This window comes from Daktulosphaira vitifoliae, unplaced genomic scaffold, assembly GCF_025091365.1.
Source record: "Daktulosphaira vitifoliae isolate Bord-2020 unplaced genomic scaffold, ASM2509136v1 Scaffold_4, whole genome shotgun sequence".
NCBI classification, from domain to species: Eukaryota; Metazoa; Arthropoda; class Insecta; order Hemiptera; family Phylloxeridae; genus Daktulosphaira; species Daktulosphaira vitifoliae.
Genome location: NW_026099575.1, coordinates 18,812,169 through 18,839,073, shown reverse-complemented (window position 1 = coordinate 18,839,073; position 26,905 = coordinate 18,812,169). Strand labels below are relative to the sequence as shown.

General features: G+C 25.3%; 4 protein-coding genes across 7 annotated transcripts in view; 3 read left to right on the top strand and 1 right to left on the bottom strand.

The window, feature by feature from the left end:
- Positions 1 to 26,905, bottom strand: part of LOC126905140 (lachesin) — a 101,345-nt gene that overhangs the window by 34,989 nt on the left and 39,451 nt on the right. The window lies entirely within an intron of this gene.
- LOC126905135 (alkaline phosphatase-like) lies at positions 80 to 12,100 on the top strand. The gene is made up of 7 exons (XM_050684577.1): positions 80 to 233; positions 4,576 to 4,614; positions 6,134 to 6,354; positions 8,721 to 9,092; positions 10,011 to 10,197; positions 10,287 to 10,733; positions 11,648 to 12,100. Exons 1-7 carry the CDS (start codon positions 137 to 139, stop codon positions 11,923 to 11,925), a joined length of 1,641 nt encoding a protein of 546 aa, XP_050540534.1. The 5' UTR covers positions 80 to 136; the 3' UTR covers positions 11,926 to 12,100.
- On the top strand, positions 13,376 to 16,078 carry LOC126905139 (membrane-bound alkaline phosphatase-like). The gene is made up of 6 exons (XM_050684581.1): positions 13,376 to 13,692; positions 13,955 to 14,175; positions 14,239 to 14,607; positions 14,692 to 14,884; positions 14,944 to 15,390; positions 15,744 to 16,078. The coding sequence occupies exons 1-6, from the start codon at positions 13,578 to 13,580 to the stop codon at positions 15,929 to 15,931; spliced, it is 1,533 nt and encodes a 510-aa protein (XP_050540538.1). The 5' UTR covers positions 13,376 to 13,577; the 3' UTR covers positions 15,932 to 16,078.
- Positions 20,157 to 24,259, top strand: LOC126905136 (alkaline phosphatase-like). The gene is made up of 6 exons (XM_050684578.1): positions 20,157 to 20,416; positions 22,162 to 22,382; positions 22,463 to 22,831; positions 22,903 to 23,095; positions 23,156 to 23,599; positions 23,759 to 24,259. Exons 1-6 carry the CDS (start codon positions 20,338 to 20,340, stop codon positions 24,043 to 24,045), a joined length of 1,593 nt encoding a protein of 530 aa, XP_050540535.1. The 5' UTR covers positions 20,157 to 20,337; the 3' UTR covers positions 24,046 to 24,259.

Below are 26,905 nucleotides of genomic sequence, written 5' to 3'. Positions count from 1 at the left end.
CGGTTATTATAAGTCCATGAATTTGTGGAGAGGTACGAATTGGCCAAGGGATAGGGAGGGGGATTGGCGTGTAGTGTATTTTGTTTGAATATTACACGGTCAGTGGTCCGGTACTCGATCTCGCCGTCGTTTCGCCATGAATTCCACCGGTTGTCGGTTTGCTTCATCAACGACGGTGTTGGCATGGATTGTGCTAGCAGCTTGCTGCTGGTCACTTGCAACGACAGCCAACGGTAAGACGTTAAAAAACTGTTATTGATAAGTTTGGTTTTGTTTAAATTTAATGTACACGGAGCCACGCGTAGGTTTTTAGTAAAATTTAACATAAGGTACAAGGTTGTTAAGCCAAATACCGGATAAATACAATTATTTAGTAATTATTTTCATTTCTAGATAATTGTATTTATGGGAAAATACTAATGAATTGTACAAACAATGACATAATGTGTTGTACAGGTTCTCATTAATAATTCACAATAGATATAATTTAATGTTTTTATTGCGACGGTTAGATTTTGTTTTATTTGAATAACGATGAGTTGGTAAATTACTGTGGACGAAAATGAACAAAAATAAACTATAACAAATACTTACTTAGGTACTTTCAAGCTTTTTGTGTGCTACTTTTTAAATATAAGTCGGCTTATTGTTGTTCTAATAAAACAAACGGGTGACGACTTTCGACTATAGCTCGTTTATTTGTGATAAAATTTTTATTCTTTGTCAAAATCATTATTCGAAACTTTTTTATGCCCTCACTAAAAACAAGCGTTTTAAAATTTGTACAATTGTCGTCATTGTTGAGTTTACGGAGAATCGTTTTTCTTTTCATAACGAAATCAACTCATGTGTCACAGGAGTAAATCGCGTTATCAACTTTTGTAATGGACACGCTTGGTGTTGACTAAGTATACGTTTATGTACGAACAATAACTGTTTTTCAATAAATTTTTTAAAAACATTTTTGTAAGTTTCGGGCTTTGAGCGATACCAAAGCCGGGATATATAATAACAAAATTAGCGTTCCCTTTGAATATCGTTGATTTTGGCTAAAAACGAAAAATACGATCGTAAACAACGTACCCGAGGGAAATCACATGATGGCTGATAACTTTATAAGAAAAAAATATTAATATATAGATACATGTGTTATTTTCTCCGCCGTGCGTTGTACAACCACATTATATATAGGTTATATCACCAAAAACGCTATGTGGCCGGGAGCGTTCTTCTGAGTGAAAAAATTCATTCTGAGATAGACATGATTCAGTGTAAAATTACATATTTTCCGACGAAAATCATCAACTAATTATTCAATTGTCCTCTTTGAAGATTGCAATTAACGTTTCATTCATTTTCAATAAAAATATTAACGTTGTTTAAGAAATTTTACATATTTTCATTGTATGAAAAATTCTTAAATTTATTATATACCTGTTAAAAATACTGAAATAATCGCTGCTGCCCACGCACAACCTAAATCTTGAATTCTAACTGTTCAATTGTTGATTAATCAATCAAAGACATTATTCCACGTCATGCTTTAGCCTTCACTTGATCTTTGAGATATAAATGTTTCTATTTTTTAAATGAACATTATGTTTGAAAATAAAATTTCTATCCGATAAAATAAATTAACAGAGTGTAATATATGTTTGCGATGATAAGGCGTTAATAAATAAATTATAATTTTACTATTTTTTCAAATAGTGATCTACTATAATGTAAAAATAATAAGATATAATTATAACAAAATAACACATATTAAAATTAAATTAAAAAATAATAATCACAATAACTTACGTTGATATTAGAACCGTATGTTTTTTGTTCGGATAACTTTACTTATTTCAACTGATTTATATTTCATTAGTTATTTTTATAGTAACAAAAGCTATCGGGAAGCTATACTAATCAATATTTCAATATATCAACCGAAAATAATCTTACTCTGTAAAATTTATAANATCAATATTTCAATATATCAACCGAAAATAATCTTACTCTGTAAAATTTATAACAAGAGAAAATATTGATAATAACCACTAAGAATAAAACTTTGCGCTTGTTCGATTAATTAAAAATGAAACTTATTTTTTATAGAATCAACTTCGTTGTCGTGTTTTGTAAAAATGTATAATTTTTTTCTTTAATTATAATTTATTCTGTGAAAGTAGAACCGACGAAAGTTTTTATACATTCTTCTTTACAAACATTTCTCATTTTTTTCAATTTATGAATGATACAGTACATTATGCTTGTTACTAATTATTCTTAAAAGTGGAGTATTATTTCATTTTTCATAATTTAATACAATAATGGTATGAAGTTGGGATACATTATAAATTATAATTCAGCAATGGATGAAAATATTTTCTTATAGAACTGTAATGTGCCATCAAATAAGGCATAATTATTTAAGTTAATGTGATGATAGCATTATTTATCAGAAATGATTAAACTATATAATCTTAATGTAAATAAGGTCGTAATAATGAACTAGTTTAACTATTATTTAATCGACTATCATTGTGAATATAAACAGGTGGTCAGTTACTGTTATTCCAACCCACAAATTATATTGTTATACACACTAAAAGCATTCGTTAGATATTATAAATGTGCGAAAAATGGTGACACAAGTCAGCCTTAAGAGGTAAATATTCCAACTAATTTTATGGCCATTCTAACTCAAAATTTAATGTTTTCATTTAAGTGATACGCATATAAGAAAAATACAAATATTCTAGTCATGTCACTTATTTTATCTTTATGTAATATTAAACAATTTGGGATAATTAAAGGTTATACTGGCGCGAGCAGAAATGTAGAAATGAACCTTATTTATAAGAAAGCATTTCATCGATTGTTAAAAATACATTAATAACGGATAATTGTTAACGATATTAATTTTTCAAGACTAACCGATTAATTACGATGTAATTTTGCTACAAGTCTACTAATATTAGACCTTCCGTAATGCAGTTTTGTTTAGAAATGTAAAAATAAATGACAATGTTTTATTGATTAAAATATTAAACTTCTGTGACGAGTCAAATTAAACTACAAAATGTCTCATGATTATTCGTTAATGAGATCGTCTGGGTAAAATTAATTATTTGTTTTTGTCACTAAGTGTAAGTTTATATGTATATGAGATATAGTAGTGTGGGGTTACAATAGGGGTACGAGTCATAAACAATCAAGGGGACACGACGACATGGATATTTACATAAGAGACACGATTATATTGTTGTTGCGGTCAGTGTATTGGTCCACCGCACGCGAACACATTTATCATTGGAAATGTCACGTTGCCTTTGGTCATTAAGGATTTGACCATTTGAACAGCAATTAAGTATTTTTCTCATATTGCACACGTTTAGCACATTTTTGAACATCGCATTGATGATGTTGGTAACCTTTCCCTCAAAGGCACATGATGTTAAATGTAAATTTATAAATTTAATAATCTAATATAAAATAATAAAGTAATGAAGATTAAAATTGTGACGTTATTTTTATTCTTAAAAATTAAACAGCATATTAACAATTTGTATTTTAAAGACTGAAATAAATGCCCGATATAATTATTTATCATATAAAGAAAAAAATATTAAATCAATTATTCAAATTCAATAAAATAATGTATAAATCTCATTTATTTCTAAATAAGTATAACTTAATGTGAGTTATTTTAAAGCTACAATGAACTTTTACCCTAAATACTTTCTTTGAATTCCATAACAAAAATTTTGTGCAAAATAAAACTATGTGATTACCAAATATTTATTAAAATAATCTATAACCATCAAAAACAAAAAAATTTAAGTCTTATAAAATAATTTCATAAACATAGAATAATATTTTTAAAGAGTGAAATTTAACTTACAGTATGACAATTGTGTATAATCTATATAAATGTTCATTTTTAGGTCGATGATTTACTAACTACTAAAAAATATTTAAAAATGGTCCAAGATTTGATATTTATCAACCATCGGTTTATAACTACAAAATGTAATTAATTATTTCAATTTTGGACTCTTACCCCAGTTTAAATGTTATTTTTTTGTGAAATGTGTCTAAGTAAAAATAATATTACTGTTTTCTTGCTCATTAGAATAATTTTCCAAATTGAAATGAACGACTTTCCTACTTTTGGTTTTAGTATAATAACAAAGTAATTTGAACAGATTAAGTAAAATAAAACCAAAAACCTAAGGAAGTGTGTTAAAGTCAGAGAAAATGCGTTTTCTAAATGTTGAGCAATAAATCGTACTCAAGTTGGTAGAGATTTTTTCTTTGCTTAATTTTTAACCTTTATGGTATATTAACTGTGAAAAAAGGAGGCTAAACAGATACAAAATAAAAACTTTAAATGATGATGAACGGCTAGCCGAAAAACTTTTAAACCACGAAAGTCATTTGAACCTTTGGTTTTTGCTTAAAAAATATCTGGTACTTTTCCCACCTTTATTATGACCTAAGATAAAAACAATAACAGATAATTTACAATCCGTATACTTCATATATGATATAATTTTATTTTAATATAAAATATTTTTTTTATAGGTCATGCAGTTCATTCTCACAAAGATCATACAGAACAAGGTAGCAAATTATTTTATTATTTAAAAATTAATTTAACTTTACTAAATAAAATATATTACTACCAAGTGTATCTTTTTTCATAAAAATTTAATATTATACAATCAATGGTTAAGAGTATTAAAAAATACTTATATATATATATATATATATATAACATTTACATATTATATAAATTATAATTAAAATAATTCTATAAGTAAATAAGATTTTTCGTGATATATAACAAACTTTGTAGATTTATTTGTTTTATTTTAAAATTGAAAAATCAAATTTATTTAACTTTATAATTAATAATATTTTATTCTATTTAATCAATATATACATGGAAAGTAAAAACAATATTAAATTAAAACTGAATTCAAAGTGAGCTCATCAAAAATATTTTAATGAAAGATAAATAAATGAAACAGTATCAATTCAGTGATATTCTTAAAAAATAAAGTTTTAATTATTCATTGTAAGGTGATGCTCAAGGTTTTAATTTTACGCTGTCATTCAAATTTATTTTAAACACTTTAAATTATTAATTTATTTTTAGTTTTAAACAAAATAGCTTACTAAAACATCGTGGTGAAAAATTGTTAATTTTTTGTTATTTTCAATGTTAATTAGTTTTTGTCGTCATTTGTATTTAAATATTATATGTTTATAGTTTAAAATATTTACTAGAATTTGGTTTTAAGAATATTTAAAATATTTTTACTACTATTAGTTTTTAATGACCCCCATAACATTGTAGTTTTAACTATAGTTTGATATAATAATCATCATTATCTATTTTATTATTATAACAAACTAAAGAGATTATTTTGCTTTAATTATCAATAAAATATGAATATTTTTTTCTCGGTTTTTATAGCATCATAAATAAAAATATAATAATAAAATTATGAACGTTAATGTTTCATCATCGTATTCTATCATCATACGCTCTTTAAACATCACTTAAATTTACATTGAAATTTTAAGTTTTAAATAGTATATTCTAAGGTATTTTTTCGTTTACTTAAATTTTTTTTTATCAATTTTATGTGAATTTTCAATTATTTAATTTTTTGATATAATTTTGAAATTTTCCAAAAATACGAGCCTACACATTTTCTCCTTAGCGTAAAATAAATTTTTGCCAAAAACCAGAAAAAAACTATCTGAGTTTTTCGAAAAATACCATTTATTAAAGTGTTGTTTTAAGTTAAAAAAATACAAGTTTGTATCGAAACGATAACAACTTACAACTGTATATTGAAATATTTATCAAGTATTATTTCAGAATATATACTTATAACAATAAAAGAATTTTTTTATAACATACATTGATTATGATACTCATGGTTGATTATTATGAATAATATTTACTTAAGGTATTCATTTTATTTAGATATTCAATGTACAAATTATTAATGAGAATTTACTATAAATATGACTCTTAGTATTTTAAATTTATTGTCGCCATTGATAATTTGAAAAAAAACACTTATAATTTTTACAAAAAAAAATTCAATTTCGATCATATTTGCAGATTTGCAGTTTTGGATAGAAAATGCTAAAAAGACAGTAGCACAAAAACTTAACTATGTCAATAACCAAAATGTTGCTAAAAATATAATCATGTTCTTGGGCGATGGTATGTCGTTGACTACGTTGACGGCTGCTCGGATCTATCAGGGACAATTGGAAAAAAAGGCCGGTGAAAACGAGTTCTTAAGTTTTGAAAAATTTCCTTTCGTAGGCATGTCTAAGGTGAGTAAACATAATTTCATGTATACATAAATAAACTTTCGATTTTAAAGTTCTCAAGTTCAAACATATTCCATACTATTGCAATATTCCTTGGCTTATTTAAGCTAACGGACGATTTAAAGGTGATAATTCAAATTTGATGAAGATTTTATTACAATAAAATTGCTTAGCTGCATTGGTAGAAATTATTCAATTGTCATATCCAGTCATGATTTATGATTATGTCAGACTTGTTAAACATTTAAAAATCTACCAAGGTATTATTCAACTAATGTGTTATTCGAAAATACTAATAAGTTGGATTATTTTGCTAAATTTATTGTACTTTTTCAATTTTTGAATGTTATAGAAAAAATACCCATACCACTATTGGAAAATATAAAATGGGATAAAACAATTGTCGTAAAATATAACGATACGAAACGTTCCTAAAAAACACTTTTATCTGTCTGTCTTGCTATAGGTTTAGTTCTATCTAATACGGAGTATTCTACTGGCGAACGCGAACAAATTTTAATAAAAACGTTAAAGTTTCATAAATATATTCAGCACATTATATTCAAGGTTTTTTCGAGTAACTCTAGTCTGTACTTATGTTAAATATTTTAAGTGTTTAATGTAGCAACATTGGTCAAATTTTTTTGTATAAGAAACAATAATACTTTACAAGTTTCACAATAATAATTGAATACAGCCTGAAAGTTTCAAGGAGTGACAAGTGTATATTTTAAAATATGGACATTTTAATGTTCATAAAACTATCACCACCATGTTAAAAAGACACTTTAATGTGTTTTTTCCTTTATTTAATTATATTATTACATTTATATATATTGCGGAATTTCATTACCAGTGAATACTATCATTAAGAGTAGAATAATTAGTCAATTATAGGTGCTAGTTATTTGTTTAAAAACTTTACTTAACGTTAACTCCGTCAGTATATTAATGTAGTTAATATAAAGTCAAGCATTTTATTACTTGGACTTATTAACATCGTTTAAAGAGTATAAAATAATTAATTAAGGACTCTCGTCTTGGGCTGTAACTGGGAATACTAGCGTTATGTACAATGAAATAATAACAAATACTAAGTCAACAAAAAATGTCCATGGCAATTATTATTATTATTATTTAGTCTTACAGGTAGAGGTAATGACAAGGGTCAATACAATGTATACACGAGTGGAATGCAAACGGCTCTTCAATTTAATGTAACAGTCGTATTTAAAGGGGCAACACTTTTCACGAGCCTTATAGAAGAGAGAGAAAATCAAATTATTTACAACTTTATAAATAAAGACGTCATCACAACATCATAGCGGCCGTTTTACAAAGATAAATCATCTCTGAATAACCTCTTAACAGTTGCTCCTCAGTATTTTCATTCGTCGCACAAAAATTGCCGTAAAAAACTTTCCCTGATAGTTGCACGTGATCTGAGACTGTTGGATAAAACTTATGATTTTAGTTTTTACTATATATTTCTATAATCCCCTGGAAGGTTCTTAAGTTATGCACATTAAATGTTACGAACTTTTATGTAGATGGCAAATGCTTTGTTTTTACCATTTAGTCGAAATGTTTAATATTATTTCAATTGCTCTTAGTACTAGTCATAAAAATAAATACAATACGTAATAAAATCCTTAATGGATTTTTTCTCGATTCAGTTGAATAATGCTTAATGTTTTGAAAACAAATTTAACATTGACAATAAAATTTAGCAATTTTTAGTAAATTATACGTATCATTTTTTTATTTATTAATAACTAGTAACCAATGAATAAAGATGTTTTGTTTTTTTGTTTGTGAAAGACAGCAGAGGGTCATATTGACATATATAATACTATTTTGTTTGTAGTAATTATTTCTTATTGTGAGCTTGGTTAGGTGTTATGATAATCTATTATTAACAGTGATTTGGGTACGGTTTGGTGTTAATTAAAGGACATTTAAGAAAAATAAATAGTCACCGATTGTGGTGACATAATGCATACTTTAGTGCTTGCGAGCAAAGGGGTGACAGCTGTCTAAACCATGAACTTGTAGTGTATAGATGGAGGGATTTTATTACGATCCTTAATGAATATTTAACGCCGGTTGGGTTGTAATTTGAGCTCCGTAAAAAAGCTTTTTTTTTTTTCATTAAATTATTCATAGTAAGTGTTTATTTGTATTCTCTGCTAAATCATTATAATAAAAACAAAGTCAAGTAAAATGTGTTACAGAGTCATTGCGAATTACACTATACTTACAATACATAGTTCAACAAGATAATTTTAATGTTTTGTTGACCAGAATTGTTATTTTTAATTTTTAGAAAGTTTTTAAAGTGAAATTTTTATTTTATTTTATTTTATTAGACTTACTGTGTTGACAAACAAGTTGCTGATTCTGCTTGCACTGCAACTGCCTACTTAACAGGGGTAAAAGGCAACTTTGAGACAGTTGGTTTATCTGCGGCAGCTAAGATTTCAGATTGTCCAGCATCAGTAGACCCAGACAATAGATCTAGTTCTATATTGAAATGGGCTCAAGACGCCGGGAAATCTACGGGTATTGTGACTACTACTCGAGTTACACATGCATCGCCTTCTGGTACTTATGCACATTCAGCACATCGTAATTGGGAATCGGACGCTGATCTAGAGGCAGCAATAAATTTGACAGATATTACAAAATGTGAAGATATCGCAAAACAACTCATTACTCGTGAACCCGGCAAAAATATTAATGTGAGTTACTAAAATTAATCTGAATATTTTTATTGTAGTATTCTGAATTAATTTTTATTGGAAAAAAAAACTTTATTAAAAAATGAACTTTATGCTATAACTTCAAAATTATTAAAAAACAACATTTTCCCACAAACGTAATTCTTAGTATATTTTTTTTAAATAAAATTTTGAACATATTAATTTTTTACCACCTACACATGTATATTTCTAGAAAGAGTTAACTTTTGGGGTACAACAAAACTAAAAAGAATGAATACCCGATTTTAATTATAGTATGATCTTAAAAATGTAATCTCTTTTATTAAATTTTTAATGATTGAAAATATAAAAAAACTGTTTGAAGTTCTTGACAGCTAATTAAATACTATCATAAGCAAGGAAAAAAACAGCCACTGTATAAAAATTTCAAATAACATAGTTTTTTTTTGTAATATTTTCAAAAAATATGAATAAAAAAATTACTGATAACCTAAGTGTTCATCAGTAAAATAGTGTCAGCTGCCTCCACTAATTTAAACATTTTAACTTTGATGTGAAACAGAGAAGTTATTGACATTAAAATGTTGATTTTTTTTTTCTTATTTTATAATGTACAGAGATTTTTTAAGTAAGTTTTTGTTTTGTGTTAGTTATTTCTCTTGTTTTTACTTTATTGTATATTGTGTTAATATTATTTTTATAAAAAACTTTTAGTACTATATTTATTACTAAAAAAGTGTTTTAAATTAATTTATAGTAAACATATCAAATAATTTATTTTTAATTAATTAGTTTGATAACGTTAATTTTTATTAAACTAGTTAATAAAAATTTAATATTTTTTAGAATATTTCAATTGTAATGTTAAAAAAATTTATAATAAGTTATTAACTCAAAATATAGTAGGCAATATGATTTGAAAAAATTAATTTATAGGTTATATTAGGCGGAGGACAAAATAATTTTTTTTTAAAAGAGAGTGATAAGAATGGTTCTAGAATGGATATGGATTTAGTTGAGTTCTGGAAGAATGACAAAAAGAATCGTGATTCTTCGGCATATTACATTGAAGATAGAGAACAATTGTTAAAAATTGACCCTTCAAAAACTGATTATTTATTGGGTAAGGCTACGAAGTAAAGTTTACAAAAGTAAATTTTAAACTCATCATTGTATATTATATCTCATTCAAAAATTATTATAATTTTCCAGGTCTCTTTGAGAAGGAGCACTTTAACTTTCGTTTACAAGCTAAACAAACACAACCAACATTAGCAGAAATGACTAAAGTAGCCATTCAAGTACTATCCAAAAACAAAAATGGTTTTTTTTTGTTCGTTGAAGGTGGATTAATTGATTGGGCTCATCATGCCACAAAGGCTAGATTAGCCTTAGATGAAACTGTTGAATTTTCTAAAGCTGTGCAGCAAGCAGTTGATTTAACCAAAGAGAAAGACACATTGATTATAGTGACTTCAGATCATGCTCATACTGTTTCCATGGCTGGATATCCAGACAGGGGTAACGATATTTTGGGTTTTGCAGATACATCGTCAATTGATAAACGGCCATACACAACAATTAGTTATGCTAATGGTCCTAAGTATAATGTAGACACTTCGGACTGCTCAAGAAAAAATTTGTCTGAAACTGAACTATGTAATTAATTTTATTTTAATATGACAATTAAAAAAATTATTTTAAGAGAAATACTGAGATTTGTGAAAAATACTAACAGTAACACAATTCTGTTATTACCTATTTTTTTTTTTTTTACAAAAAGCTTTTATACTAATTTTCTCTAATCAATCATTTTTTTCAAATTTGAATATTAACTTTAGTTGTAAATATAAAGTATGGTTAAAATTCTCTAGGTAAACGTTATAGATTATAACATATTCCTAAACAGCTTACATAAAAGCTANTATTCCTAAACAGCTTAAATAAAAGGGGCATCAATTAAAGCTATATTTTCTATTACAACGACGTAAACTACCCAATTCCGTGACATGACTAAAGCTATGAAGGTATACCCTAAAGAATGTTAGCATGAAGATAAATCTTGTTTGATGATTAGTGTGGGACATGCAAGCAAATGTTTGTGTTTCATAGTATACGAATTATCCTTATTAAATCTTGTTATGTTAAATACACATACACACAAAAGTAAAGGAGACATAGATTTTACATAATGGAATGTAGATATGATATTATTGAGAGCTATTATGAAAAGCTATAATCAAAAGGATAGTATAAATTAAATCATTGCAGTGTCGATGTCTTATTTAACATGTTATTTCATGTTTCCTGTATAACATTTATATCTTTATATAATAATTAAATTTCATTTAAGAGCGTCATTGATTAAATTTTATTTCAAATGGTATAAAAAAGGTTGAATTTTTGATTCCATTTAAATGTTCATAAAATATATTGATTTAAATTTTAAAATAGTTAATTATTAGATTTTGAAAATTAAATATAGAGGTGGTTTCTCATTGAAAAAATTCCAATTAATGTCAATATCATTTTTAATTTAATAATAGTAACTTTAATTTTATTATATTTTACAGCTGATCCAAACTTTCAATACCCACATCTTGTTCCATTAAAAGATGAAACCCACAGCGGTGAAGACGTGATGGTGTTTGCAAAAGGACCTTGGGCTCATTTATTCTCCGGTAACTACGAACAAAATGTGATACCAATAACAATGGGTTTTGCTGCTGGTATAGGACCTTCCGGTGACTCTAATCCAGCATTGAAAAGCGATGGATATTCTACTACTTTGTACTCCTACTTTTATTCTTTAACATCTTTATCAATGATCATAGCGTATTATTTTAGATAAATAATACATACTGTATTTTAGTATCGTTATGTTTTTATAGTCTTATGTATTTCGACCGTAAATATTTAAATTTTATGTATTATTGATTAGATAAAGTTTTCTAAATGTTTATACTTTTTTAATTTTAAGTTATTTGAACGTTGAATAAACTTTGCATTGATTATTTATTTATAAATATGTGATCCACTCTAAATTTGTATAAATATTCTATTAACGAAAAAGAATTTACGAATATGTATACTTGTATAAGATACATTAAAAATGATGACTTGAAATCTAACAGTTTTAATGTTAAAAAATCTAAGAATTCAAGTAAGAGAAAAATTTAGAATTTTTCTTAAAATTTTATAATGTACACCATAACTGTCTCAATCATATATATTGTGAAATAAACTTATATATTTTATTTTTTATTAGTAATCAGTCGTGTTATGATATAATGAACTAAGTATTTAAAGCTTTCTAAAAAAAGTTGTTGGTGATTCGTTGTGAAACAATATAAATATATAAAATACAAGAATTATTCTTGATGATAGGTAAATAAAAACTATCCAAAATGTATTGGTATTATTTAAAGAAGAATAAAATATTTTCCCTTTTTTCTTATTTTAAAAGAGTATTATTACTTTAAAACCATTTAGCTCAGTAGGAAACGTTCCAAAGTGCGTTATTACTCAAAGGTTCGTTTTTACACTAGCCTGTGTAACTTTTCATATACTTCCTAACATAAACATACCTTTTATGATGGAATGTGAACATTAATTTAATAATTACATTAATGATGCAATAAAATTCGAGTTAATTAAAGTTAAAAAAAATGTGTTAGCATGAATTTTAAGTATTATTTGGCCATCTGTAAAAAAATTACAAGAAGTGAACTTAAATGATAAAATAATAATAATAATGATACTTATAATGAGATAATTAACATATAGTTTTTGACTTCTATTAGTAACTAATTGTTGCTTAATTAGAATAAAAGTAAGCAAATATTAGATATAACATACTTGAATTTTAAATGGATTTAAGGTAAATAAAATATAAAGAAATACTTTTAATTTATATGATAAAAGTAGAAATGTTTTATATTGTTTAGTCTATTTGAATAGAATAAAATTAAGAAATGCGTAATTTTCACAAATATGTTTCACATAAATATAAAATACTGATTGCTAATTTCGTTAAAATGTTCTATTTTAACACTATGTTATTAACGTTGTGACTTAATGTTCTTATACTTACGAGCATTGAATATTCAAGAAGTTTACTTTCTTTGTTTCTTAATATTGTACATGTAAATTTTAATTAAGCGCTCAATAATTTGGTATTGTCAGTTCACAACAGGCTCCTTACAAAAATAACTTATCTTTCTTTATATCTTAATACTTAATAATATGCAAAACATCAATGAATAGATCATAAAAGCTTANTAATATGCAGAACATCAATGAATAGACCATAAAAGCTTACAACATTGTAATTTTTTTTTGTAATAAGTTTTTTATTATATCATGTTTACAGTAATAATTTCACAGTTTTATGACCCAAAAATTAGTGATATCGGGCACATTAAAATAAAAATCCAACTCTTATATTCACTCACTTTATTTTTACCGTAACTTCTAACTACTGTATGAACACTTGGTTATATTATGTTTTCAATAGCCCGTGTCATGAAGACATATATTCTAGTCCTTTTAGTGTGTATTTTAAGGATTTTTGAAATTAATGGATCGTTAACTGAGACCGAAACTAACCCGGAATCAGGTAAATTTATTTAAAAAAATTACATTTGATTTATGCTAATCATTTTAATAAACTATCTACTGTTTATAATGACATCCAGAATTTTTTTAACCATTGAAAAATGCAGTGAAAGTTGGGTGTTTTTTTTAATAATATTTCTTGTTGCAATATTATTACATTATTTATTTATTTTATGAAAATATTATACATGTCAAGTAATTTATTAAATATTATTAAAATAGTTTATGAACTGATTAAATTTTAATATTCTATTTCTATTCAGTCAAAAATTACTGGCTTGAAAGTGGACAAAACTATTTAGAAAAAGTGTCGAAGTTAGCTTTGCGAACCAATACTGCCAAAAATCTCATTATTTTTATGGGAGATGGTATGTCATTAACAACAATTACTGCTGCAAGAATATACAATGGTCAAATAAATAATAGAACTGGAGAGAGTGATTATTTAAGCTTTGAAAATTTTCCATTTACGGGCAAAACAAAGGTAATATAAATAAATTTTAAAGATTAAAAGCTTTTAATTTTAATATTTAAATTAATTTCGAAGACATATTGCGTTAATAAACAAGTACCCGATTCTGCTTGTACGGCGACAGCATACCTGTGCGGCGTTAAAAATAATATTGGTACTATTGGTGTAACCTCTAAAGTTAAGAAAAATGACTGCCAAGCGTCAATTGTCGACGATAAACCAGAATCAATCATGCAATGGTCTCAGTGGGCTAGGAAGGCAACTGGTATAGTTACGACTACCAGAATAACTCACGCGTCCCCAGCTGGTGCTTTTGCACATGTTTCGAATAGAGACTGGGAATCCGATGAGGATATACTCAAGTTTAAGGATAAAACAAATATTAGCCAGTGTGAAGACATTGCAAAGCAGTTAATCACTAGAGAACCTGGAAAGAATTTTAGAGTAAGCCTTTAAAAATAATATTAGAAAAATCTTTAAACGATGAAATTTCCATTTACAATTATTTCATAAATGTGTTAAAAATAGGTGATTATGGGAGGTGGTCGTAGTAAGTTTTTAATGAAAAGAACAAATACAACGTATGAACGTTCAGACGAGGACTTAGTGTTGCGATGGAAAAATGATAAAAAGACTAGGGTAAAGGAAGAAAATGCTGTTTACGTAACAAATAGAGAAGATCTTCTAAAGATAGACATATCAAACGTTGACTACTTATTAGGTAATGAAGTAAGCTATAAGTACTTATGATTGATAATTAAATTTTTAAAATATTTTTAGGATTATTCCACGACAGTCATTTCGACTACAGACTGCAATCAGATATTATCAAACAACCAACATTGCAAGAAATGACAAAAAAAGCAATTGAAATACTCCAAAAGGAAAATAACGGATATGTGTTATTTGTTGAAGGAGGTCTCATCGACATAAGCCATCATGCAACTTACGCAAAAATTGCTTTGGATGAAACCGTTGAACTGTCTAAAGCTGTGTCAGAAGCAGTAGCAATGACTAAAGAAGATGATACACTTATTGTAGTTACTTCGGATCACGCACACACGATGACTATGGCAGGATACCCTCAACGAGGAGCTAATATATTAGGATTAGCTAGTTCGACAGCTAATGATGATATGCCGTACACAACTTTGAGCTATGCCAATGGTCCTAAGGACGAGAATATGTCCAATTGCCACAGAATGAATGTGACTGATGAATATTTTGGTAAATTTATTATATATAGCAAACTCTTAAATAAAAATAAAAATATTCTTGAAAAGAAAAAGAAAAAGTATTTTAAAAATCAGTAGTGATTTAATTGTAAAGTAGTTTCTTCTTTTTAATCTATTTTCTTATCTCTGTTTTTTCTAAAATATGATTGATTGATAAAATGGTTCAGAATTTAGTAACTTATGATTAAATTATAATAAAGTAATTAAAATTTTCAATAAAAATTTGAAACTTTTTATGTTTACAATTTTTAAAAAAACGTAAGTAATTGAACAGACATTTTTTAAATAAAAATTTTAGAATTTTTATTTTAATGTAAATTAGAAAAAATATTACTTATTTTTTAGAAAAAGATAACATGCGCTATCCAAGTCTTGTTCCATTAGAAGCGGAGACTCATGGTGGTGAAGACGTAATGGTATTTGCTAGAGGACCATGGGCTCATTTATTTACAGGAAACTATGAACAAAATATCATACCCTTAGCGATGGCTAAGGCTGCTCAACTACCTTTAGAAAAACCAACATCCGCTTGAGCTTCATGTAGACACAACTTCATTTATTCAAAAGATATTTATATGATATCATCTGTTTATGATGTGTTTAGTTAATATTAGTTAAATTGGAATGAGAAATATTTGTAAAAATAATGATTATTACTATTATATTTTATATATTTTGAATCCTTGACTAAAGTATGAAACATAACGTTTGAATTATAAATCTATAAATTTAACATTTAAATTTATATTTATCTATTTTGAATGTAATAAATCGCAATATCTTTTTAGCTATTCTAGCTATATATTCTAGCAATATCTTTCTAATCATATATAAATAAATTATATAACAAAGTAACTTTAAAAAAAATAAAAACCAAGTAAAATAGGATTAGCTTGATTTCTTTACATTAAAGTGCAAATAGTTTTTTTCAAAACATTAATACACAAAAACAATATAATTCATTCAAAACATTTTTAAATATCTTATCTTTTTATTTTTTACAATACTCTTCAATTTAATTAATTAATACATAATTTACTGTTGAGTAATGTGAACACTCATATGTGCGTGTCTTTGATAAAATACGAAAGACAAATTTTATAATTACCATAGCTTTATTTGCTCGAGTTATTAATTTTAATATAATACGCTATTTTTAAATTTATTTAATATTTTTTCTGAAAGGTTAACAATGTTGAAAAATAAACTTTGGACATTGACTGCATAACTCAAGTATAGGCTGCAAGTGTCAAACAAAATTTAAGAAAAGAAGGTAAAAATATTATTCTAAAAATTAAAATCACTCAAAATGAAACAATGTTTTATAAATATAGATTTATAGCTTAACATTCAAACTAAGTCAATTGTAATTAATATGATTATATATATATTCTTATAACACATATAAATTTATATGTTATTTCATGTTCTACAATATTTCAACTTTTATATATTGTATAAAATTGTAATGACAATATTACATTTATTACACTTTTAGAGTGAAAATGGAATATTTTTATCTAATATTGAACAAATTATATTTTAAATTATTATTGAATGAAAGTAGTGAAAATAGTTAGCTGATTTTCAAAATATTTTTCTATACTGGAATGACTAAAGTAAATCAATTACATTTAATTAATAATACATAGTAATATATAAAATTGATTTTAAACAGACCTACTGTGCTGATAAACAAGTACCAGATTCAGCATGTATTGCAACATCTTACTTTTGTGAAATAAAGGAAAATTTGGGAACTATATGCTAAACCTCTAAAGTTCCAAAATACAATTATTTAGCTAGTGCTAATGATGATAAACCAGAATCTATCTTACAGTGACAAAGCTACAGGAATATTAATAAATTGTGCCGTGACAATGCTTTTCCTGCAAGTGCTTATGCACATGTGGCATGCAGAGGTTGGCAGTCCGATAAAGATATGTTAGAAGTCCCATATACGCCAAATATAAATAAATACCATGATATAGCTTAACAGTTAATAACTTCAGAACCAGGAAGAAACTTTAGAGCTAGTATCTTATTTGTAATAATGATTCAAACGAAAAAACGAAATGTAGAATGTAGAATAAATTTAATATTATGTGTGAAGGTGGTTGAGACAAAAAATCTCAAAATCATTATCAGATTTCTCTCTACGACCTGTTTGAGTCATTGCTATTAATGTATTTTTATGAACACTACGCTGGATCAAGACTGTGTTGGATTTTAGTTTGGTTGCTTGAGTTATGGCTTTCAATGCCAAATCAGTATTCAGAATAATATAAGAATAATTAATTTTTAATTACCCTAATAATTAAGACTAAAATAGCTATAAATTAAAATGCTACTTTTTAGGTAATTTTAGGGGAGGTCATAAAATATTTTTAAAGAAAACAAATGCTATCTTAAACGAATGATCAGACAAAGATTTAATAGATGTATGGAAGGCAGACAAAATAAAAAACGTTTTCTTGATAAAATTTCTAAGTACATTATTTATAAGAATGGAATTTTTACTACAAGTTCTGAAGATGTAGATTATTAATTTGATAAAATTATTTGATTTCATTTATTATGAATAATTAATAGTTAATTGCTTTTTTTATTATGTTTTATATGATATAAATGAATAGATCTTTACCATGATGATTATATGGATTTAAATTTAGAGGCTGATTAAAGAAAATAACCATCATTGATGGAAGTGACTATAAAGGCTATTAAAGTGCTCAAAAAAAAAAAATGGTTATGTTTTATTTGTTGAAAGTGATCTCATAGATCATCCACATCATAAAATCTTGCAAAGACGGCACTTGACGAAACAGTATAACTGTCTATCGCTCTTGCTGCGGAAGTTAAAATGACTAATAAAAAAGACACGTTAATTGTGATAACTTCGGATCATGTACAAATAATGTTTGCTGACTGTAAAATTTATTAAAAATTGTGTGACATCTTTTTGCTTCGATGCAAAGCTGAGAAGGTATTGATTTTACTATGATGTGTTTTTTTTTTTGTGTCTGTTACCACTTTTTCTCAGCTCTCACCAAACCGATTTCTTTCAACGATACGTCAAAAGATCACAAATCGTATCTAGTCGAAGACATTACCCTCAAAAATTGAAAAAATTTCTTTCGTTCACCGTAAATGGGGGAAATTTTAAAAAAATTACAAATTTAAAAATCGCTAATTTTCGACATTTTTTCAATTTTTTTTACTTACTACTGTCATAACTTATATAAACTTACATATATAAAATAAATATATTTTTTTATTTATAGATGCATGATGTCTTTATCTTTTGTTTGGTATAATTTTTTATAAATTTGACCCTTTACTTACCTACATGGGGGGATTAAAATGACAACTTTTTCACAAAAAATTAATTTGTTCACTTTAACTTTATAATGCTATAACTTATTGAAAAATGTATGGATCAATACAATTTTTTTTGAGAAATAATATTAATATCCCTCTTTCATTCGTCATGCTCTTTTTAAAAATAATACCATTTACCTTTATATATTTATATATTATAAATATATATATATTACACTTATAAATCATAAAACTTGTAATCAGGATATAAATAAGGAAATAGGAGATCATGTAGCTATTGGAATAATCCACCAATTTTTTAAAATTAAACACTATCGAAATATTTGCATCGAAGCGTTTTTTATTATAGTCATTTTAATCAATGTCAGATATTATTATACTTGACCAACTATGACACCTCCCAACTGTGCTGGGTTTATTTATTGATACTGTTTTACTACTTATGAAATCATTTTTTGTTTGGCGTAATTTGCTAATTTCACGTCATCTAAAATTTTGGAACTATGAATAAAATGTTTTACCATTAAAAATGGCTAAAACTATGAGGCTTAAGATGATGCCTAATTAATTATTTAATATAAATGTAAGTAATTAATGTGCCAAAATTGTGTGAGAGTCATTGATTATCAAATAAATATGTCAAAGTATTATATTTTATTTTGATTGATGTTAATTTTATCACATTTTGAAGTAGTTTTATTAACATGAAAAACACGAAAAATATGTTATCTACTTAAAGAGTACTTACAATATAATTTTTTTAATTAAATTCTAAATTGAAGTCGTGTTAAGTAGTTAAAATTTGAAATAAACCCTGTTTATATTTTTAAATATAATTAATTAATGCAACTTTTTCGGTTATACTAAACCGGTTTTGTGATTCAAATACCATTGAATCAAAATTTCTAGAAAATATTAAACTCAATACTGAGGAAAAATTAAATAATTATTACTTCAAATTTTTAGCAGATAATTAAAACTATATACTTTATTTAATATTATCAATAGTTTTTCACGATGTTTAACAATATTTCATTAAAAAAAAAAAAAATTTCAAATTAAAATTTATAGATATTTAAATGAATCATATTGTAAATTAAATATCTATTTTTAAAAATAAATTCCATTTTTAATTTTCTTCAAATCTTTTTAACTATACAAACTTCAAGTTTCATAGTTCAGAATAAAAAAAATTTCTCTTTTCTTAATATTAGAAGTAGTTTTATAAACATAATAGTGATAACAATGTTAATAATGTATATATATATGTTTTAAAATATCAATTTATTGCTCTTATTTGCACAACATTTTTCTTAACACATCTATTGAAGTATCAATGTAAAATAAAAAAATGAGATTTATTAATAGGTAGTGTTATTTGTTTCATAGATTGGAAAGACATAAAAGTAGTAAATGTTAGCGAATATGTTGGATAAGATATAAAAAAACACATATCTAAATTAAATATTTATTGTAGTCACGCCGGTCAATGTGTACAATGTCACGTTTATACAAAAATGCCGCCACTCTTAAAAAAAATTAGTAATATATTCTAATATAAATCTAAAAATTTTATTTTTGATGCACTTTTGTCATCATGTGGTCACATTCGTTATGTTTTTTATTTAAATTGATGGTCATCTCTTGTGCTATAATTAACAAAAACTCAGAATCAGGTAATTTATTTTAGATGTTTTCGATTTGCCTTTATTAATTATTTATTTTTTATGTTAATACAAATATATTAATTTAAAAAGTCAAAATTCTGGATAAAGGTAAAAAATAAGAGCTTTTTAAAAATTATTCGTATTCCTAAAAAATAAAATAAAAATTTAAACAGATCTTTAAATTTATAAACTTATTATAGTAAATGTAATTACAGTAAATTTTATTCAAAAAATTATTATTTCGATATTAAAAATATTAAAAAAAAAAATTGTTACTGAAAATTGTAAAAAAAAATTTTCTTTATATTTAATGATGAAAATTTGTTTAGTTATTAATATTGTATAATGAAGCACTTACTAGATATTGAAAGTGGTAAATCTTTCTAATTGATTTAAAAATTTTTATAATACCCTTAAAAAATATGTTAGATAATTTTTTTTAGTGTGAATTATTTGATGCATAATTCGCATCAGATTTATTTAAAAGAAATTATTTTGTTCGTTTATATACATTAATACATATATGTACATATGTTATTAGAATGCAATTAATAATTTAAATTTTATATATTTATTAAGCTATTACTTAACAATTGTATATTGTAGTTAAATAGTTGCTAAAAAAAAAATCTAGTGTCCAAAATATCCAAACGGAAAAAAATTCCGAAACATCAGCATAAAAGTACAGAATATCGGCAGTGTATTAAAATTCAAAAATAAATAATTAAATAATTATTACTAACCATGTTTATCTTAATCCTATTATATTAATTATCGTTCGGTTTTAGGAGAAATACATTCATTTGTACATCGTTTTTTTTTCATTTTCATAATAAAATAATGAAATATATATTTTTATAGGCAAGAAGTTAGAGTAGACGAGCTTAATATTGTGAAACGAAAAATTGGTCAACAATTTAAAAAAAAAAGTTAATAAATTAAGTTTAAAATTTATGTACAATTTTGGGTATAGATAATTTTTTAAAAGCAGCGACCATTGAATAAATTTTTCACTTAATTTAGTTAATATATTTTATGTTTTTATCTTTGTTTGGATATTTTATACTTCCATATTTGAAAATTATTATTATTACCTAAGTTATTAAATTAAAAGAATAAATTTAAATTTATTTCATTTTTTAATTTCCGTAACATTAAAAATTTTATAACTATAACACACTAGCTTAACTGTCGAATAAAATACTAACGTGAATTATTCAGTGGATCAATACTATTTTGTTAATCAGTATATATTGGACCGCCCAGTAATATTAATATATACTGTTTATTGTTCAGTGTAACATTACCTATAACATATAGGGTGTTCAGTAAATAAGGAAACGAGTTTCTATTGTTCTCATAGTTTGTAACAATTAACCTGTTTCCTTACATACTGAACACTTTGTATTGTTTTTCATGTATTATAAAGTAACAGTAGTAACTAAAAATATGTTACATAGGCTAATGCTTATCTAATCTGAGTAAAATAATTCGGTGTTAATACATGTTTTAACTAAATAAAATAAACTAAAACTATATTAAGAAATACAATTTGATCGAATGTATTACATAATGTCTAAATAATAGTAAAAAAATTTTGCAGAAAATGAAATTAATCTTTTGTTTTTATTAATAATAAAATTTATTCATATCTTTAATTTTATTTCCTAAAAGATTTTTTTATTTAATCAATTTTGTGTAATATTATAATATTTTTTAATATTCATAATTCTTAGTTGTCTGATCATTTATAGATGTAAATTATTGGCAAAACAATGGCAAGACATTTTTGGAAAATAAAGCGAATATTAAGCTCCAGACGCAAAAGGCCAAAAATCTAATTTTATTTATCGGCGATGGCATGTCTTTAACTACATTGACTGCAGCCAGAATTTACAAAGGTCAATTACAAAATGAACCCGGTGAAAATGACCATCTCAGTTTTGAACGTTTTCCATTTACAGGAATGTCTAAGGTTTAAAATTAATAAAAATTATCGATTTTCTTTATTGATACACAGCTATTTTAAGCATTTAATTTTAATTTGTCATTTAGACATATTGTGTTGACAAACAAGTGGCCGACTCAGCTTGTTCTGCTACAGCATATTTATGTGGCGTTAAAGGTAATTTTGGTACAATTGGTGTGTCTTCTAAAGTTTCAAGAAATGATTGTCCTGCGTCTATAAACGAAGAAAAACCTAACTCAATCTTACAATGGGCTCAATGGGCTGGTAAAGCCACTGGAATAGTAACAACAACTAGGGTAACGCACGCATCTCCGGCTGGTTCATATGCACATTCACCCAATCGTAATTGGGAGTCTGATTTTAATATGCAAAGTTTTACCGAAAAGACCGATACTACTCAATGCGAGGACATTGCCAGTCAGCTGATTAAAAGAGATCCCGGAAGAAACTTTAATGTAATTATATAAAACACTTATATATTTATTCTGTTTAAAAAATAATTTTTTACAAGAAACATATTGGATAGGTTATTATGGGTGGTGGTAGAAGTAAGTTAATAATGAAAAAGACTAACTCTACTGGAGAAAGACTGGATGAAGATTTAGTCGTAAGATGGAAATTGGATAAAATGAAAAGATTCAAAGGAAAGACAACAAGATACATGACTAATAGGAAAGAACTAATGAGCACTGATGTTTCTAAAGTTGACTATTTGTTGGGTGGGTGTCATTAGAATTATACTTGAATGAAATCATTAATATTTATGAATAATTGTCTAGGCCTTTTCCATAATACTCATTTGGACTACAGGTTGAAATCAAATATTGAAATGCAACCAACGCTTACTGAAATGACTATTAAAGCCATAAAGTTGTTGCAAAAAGAGAAAAATGGATTTGTGTTGTTCGTTGAAAGTGGTCTTATTGATATTGCTCATCACAATACGTATGCGAAATTTGCGTTGGATGAAACTGTTGAATTGTCAAAAGCTGTCTCTGAAGCCGTTGCGTTGACCAACGAAACTGAAACTTTAATCGTCGTGACTGCAGATCATGCCCATACATTAACTATGGCTGGTTATCCTGCACGTGGTACAAACATTTTAGGAGCGACTAGTTGGCTGGCACAAGACGATTTACCATACACAACTTTAAGCTATGCTAATGGTCCAAGTACTAGCCCAAGCAGAAACTTCTTTCAAAAATTTAACATTTCGCAAATGGGTAATTTGTTACATTATTTTTTAAACTCATTTCTATTAATTAATATTTTAAACGCCAAATTTTATTCTTTTCATACCATAAATAAATTTATTAGAAATTCAAGTAGAGGAGGACTAGTAAATTTAATATACTAATAAAAAAAATATTTTTTTTATGCAGTTAACGAAGTACACTACCCAAGTTTTATACCTTTGGATTTAGAAACACATGGTGGAGATGACGTTATGGTATTTGCAAAAGGACCGTGGGCACATCTGTTTACTGGAAACTATGAACAAAACATAATTCCATTGGCCATGGCCAAGGCCGCAGGAATTTCAACAGAGTCTCCCTATAAAATCAGTACATCTTCATCAGCATTTGTATTAAAAGTTCCTGGATTTAAGTATAAGATAGTTTTATTTACATTATTAACAGTAGCCCGAAAATCACTTATGAGTTTTTAACTGAAGAAATATGTAATACTATCATGTTGTTTAAATAATCATAAATGATTTGAAACATCCAACATTAGTATTATCTCTTCACTTTGATTATATATAAATAAAACAAAATTATTTTCATTAAATGGAGTATTAAAATAATGTTAATATGGAAAAATATCTTGAATATCAAACAAACAATAAACACATGTACTATTTACTATCGCCTATCTAAAAAACTGAAATTATTTTAAGATTAATTATATTTATATGAAATATAAATAAAATACATCATTTATAAAATGATTCTATTTATTATTTCCAATGTCTAAAAAAATTTGCTTTTATACACTTACGAAAATACTATGTACGTAAATTGCATGTAAAATTTACAGGGGGAATGATACGTTACTTTAGCTTTTTAACAAAGTAGAATTTATTATAGAAAATTAAGCATTCCATCAATATCATTTTCAAAATTTATACTAATTAACTTACTAATTACTTAAAATTGGATAAATTTATTAGAAGTTTTGATATACATTTTTTTTTAAATAATTGAAAAGGTAAATAATTTAACTTATTACTCTAGACAATGTCTAGAGTAATAAACAAACTATATGTCATGTAGTTTGTAAATAATGTTAAAATATCATATTTGGATTTAACATATTTCATAATTATTTCTTCTTCTGTAACAGCTATTAAAAAAAGAGTAGTTAAATTAATTTGAGCTTCTAGTATAAAATCTAAAATATAAATGTGAATATTTTTTTTATTCTAATAATTATTTTTCACTTACATAACATATTTTACATTTTAATAATGTAAAAAATCTAATACATCTATTGGAGTTAACTTAATTTTTAATTTATTGATAAATAGTACTTAAATAATTAATACAAGTTTTATTAATAAAAATTGAAATGTTTCTTGAAGCGGGTCTTGTTTCTGAAAATGAAATTTCCCTTAATTATAAAATTTTTATGCTTTTGAATTTAATAGAAAATACAGTTATAAGTTAAAATATAATTAAGTTTCACTACTTTAGCGAACATTAAAATTTGCATAGGATATGAGTTTGAATTTAACTAAATATTGTTTGTTGATTATACAATTAATTTGAATATATTCAATGATAAAAAAAACAAATAAATGATACTGGTTTACTATCTCAAGTATAGTCAAATCACAAAGTAATGCATACGTTTACCTCACTTAAACTAGTATTGATTTGATAAAATTTATGACAAATAATATCAATATCTGTTAACACCAAACTATCAATCAAGTCTCGATTGAATTTTATATTGTTAATAGTTTTCAAAATTTCAATGACCCATACTTTATCTCTTTTATTAGCTCTCTTATCATCTCACTTGAATATAATGCGGCTTAGAAAGAAGACATATACATTTTTTTAAATTAAATTTAAGATTACTAACAATTACACAACTCAGCACTTAATTTCATTGTAAACAAAAACAATGTACTATATTTTCTTATTTACTTACATTTAATAAAAGTGTTTTTTTCTGTCATTAATAAACATGAAATATTTTTGAAGTTCAAGCCTTATTATTTTAGAGATATAAAGTAATTACCAACTTTATTCATAATTTTATAGTCAAAATTACACACACATTATGATGTCCTTAATTTTAGTTATTTTTAAGGGTTTTTCTGAAGTGTACATTTCCAGACGTTCATTAATTATTCAAAAGGTAAAAAATTGTAGATTTAAAAAAAAAACCTAGTTTAATTAAATTTTTATAGAGCAAACACACAATTTGACTTTAGAATTACAAATTTTAGTCAAAACTCAATAAAAATTATTCATAATGTAATCATAAAAATAGATATTTATATATCAATTATTTGTTGAGCTTCAGATATTGTACAATTATTATTAGAACATTGATTAAACAAATCGTTTATCTTAAGGAAATTTTTTTTTTAATATAAGCAAAATATTTACAATAAGTATACTTTCTATTTAAATTATTAGCAAAACTGTATGATACTAGAGAAAGTATATAGCGTGATAAATTTTACTTAAGTCAGTCATTTTTATTGCACTTATTATTCTATTATCTATTCGAGTCAAGTACGAATATTCAGAAACCCGATACAGATAAATAACAAATGCTTATTGTCACGCGATTTTTTGTAAACAATAAACAGTTTAAAGAACTATATGAAAATTCGGATAACTTCTTTTCATTAAACATTTAATTATTTTTATATTTTATATTATAAATTTAGTTTCAAAATAGCATAATTCAATTATTCAGAACAAATAAATACTTAAAATATTTTTTATTGTTATAGCTGTATAGATTAAAAAAAATAAATTGTACATAAAAAATATTTATAGTATAAATTTATGTTCTTAAATTTGATTTATTTCACTTTCGTCATTGCAAACAACTTACTTATTCGAGTTCAATTTTATTGAATCTGACCGACTATTAGAGTTATTACAAAAATACTACAAATGAAATATTTTCTTTATTCTATAATGATCTTCGTTTTAAGTCGCTTAAGAGATTTACACGGTATTATGAGATATATTGACATAATTTACTTTTGCAACCCATTCAAATGGAAAATCTAGCTTAACCATTTGTAAAAGTGTATTAACAGGAGATATTGATGTGTTTGTAACATCTTAAAATAAAAATGTTGGTTTACAAAAATGTCAATAAATATTAAACGGTAGTACTATCATAATTTGTGCATTGGGCTATCATGTAAACTTAAAAGTAAGAAAATTACAAATAGTAAAAGATCTGTTGAAATGTTTTTAATCCATAAGAATTATTTTAATTTCTTTATTTTAGTTAATAAAAGCTTAAGTTTCAATAAATATTCAAGTTAAAAT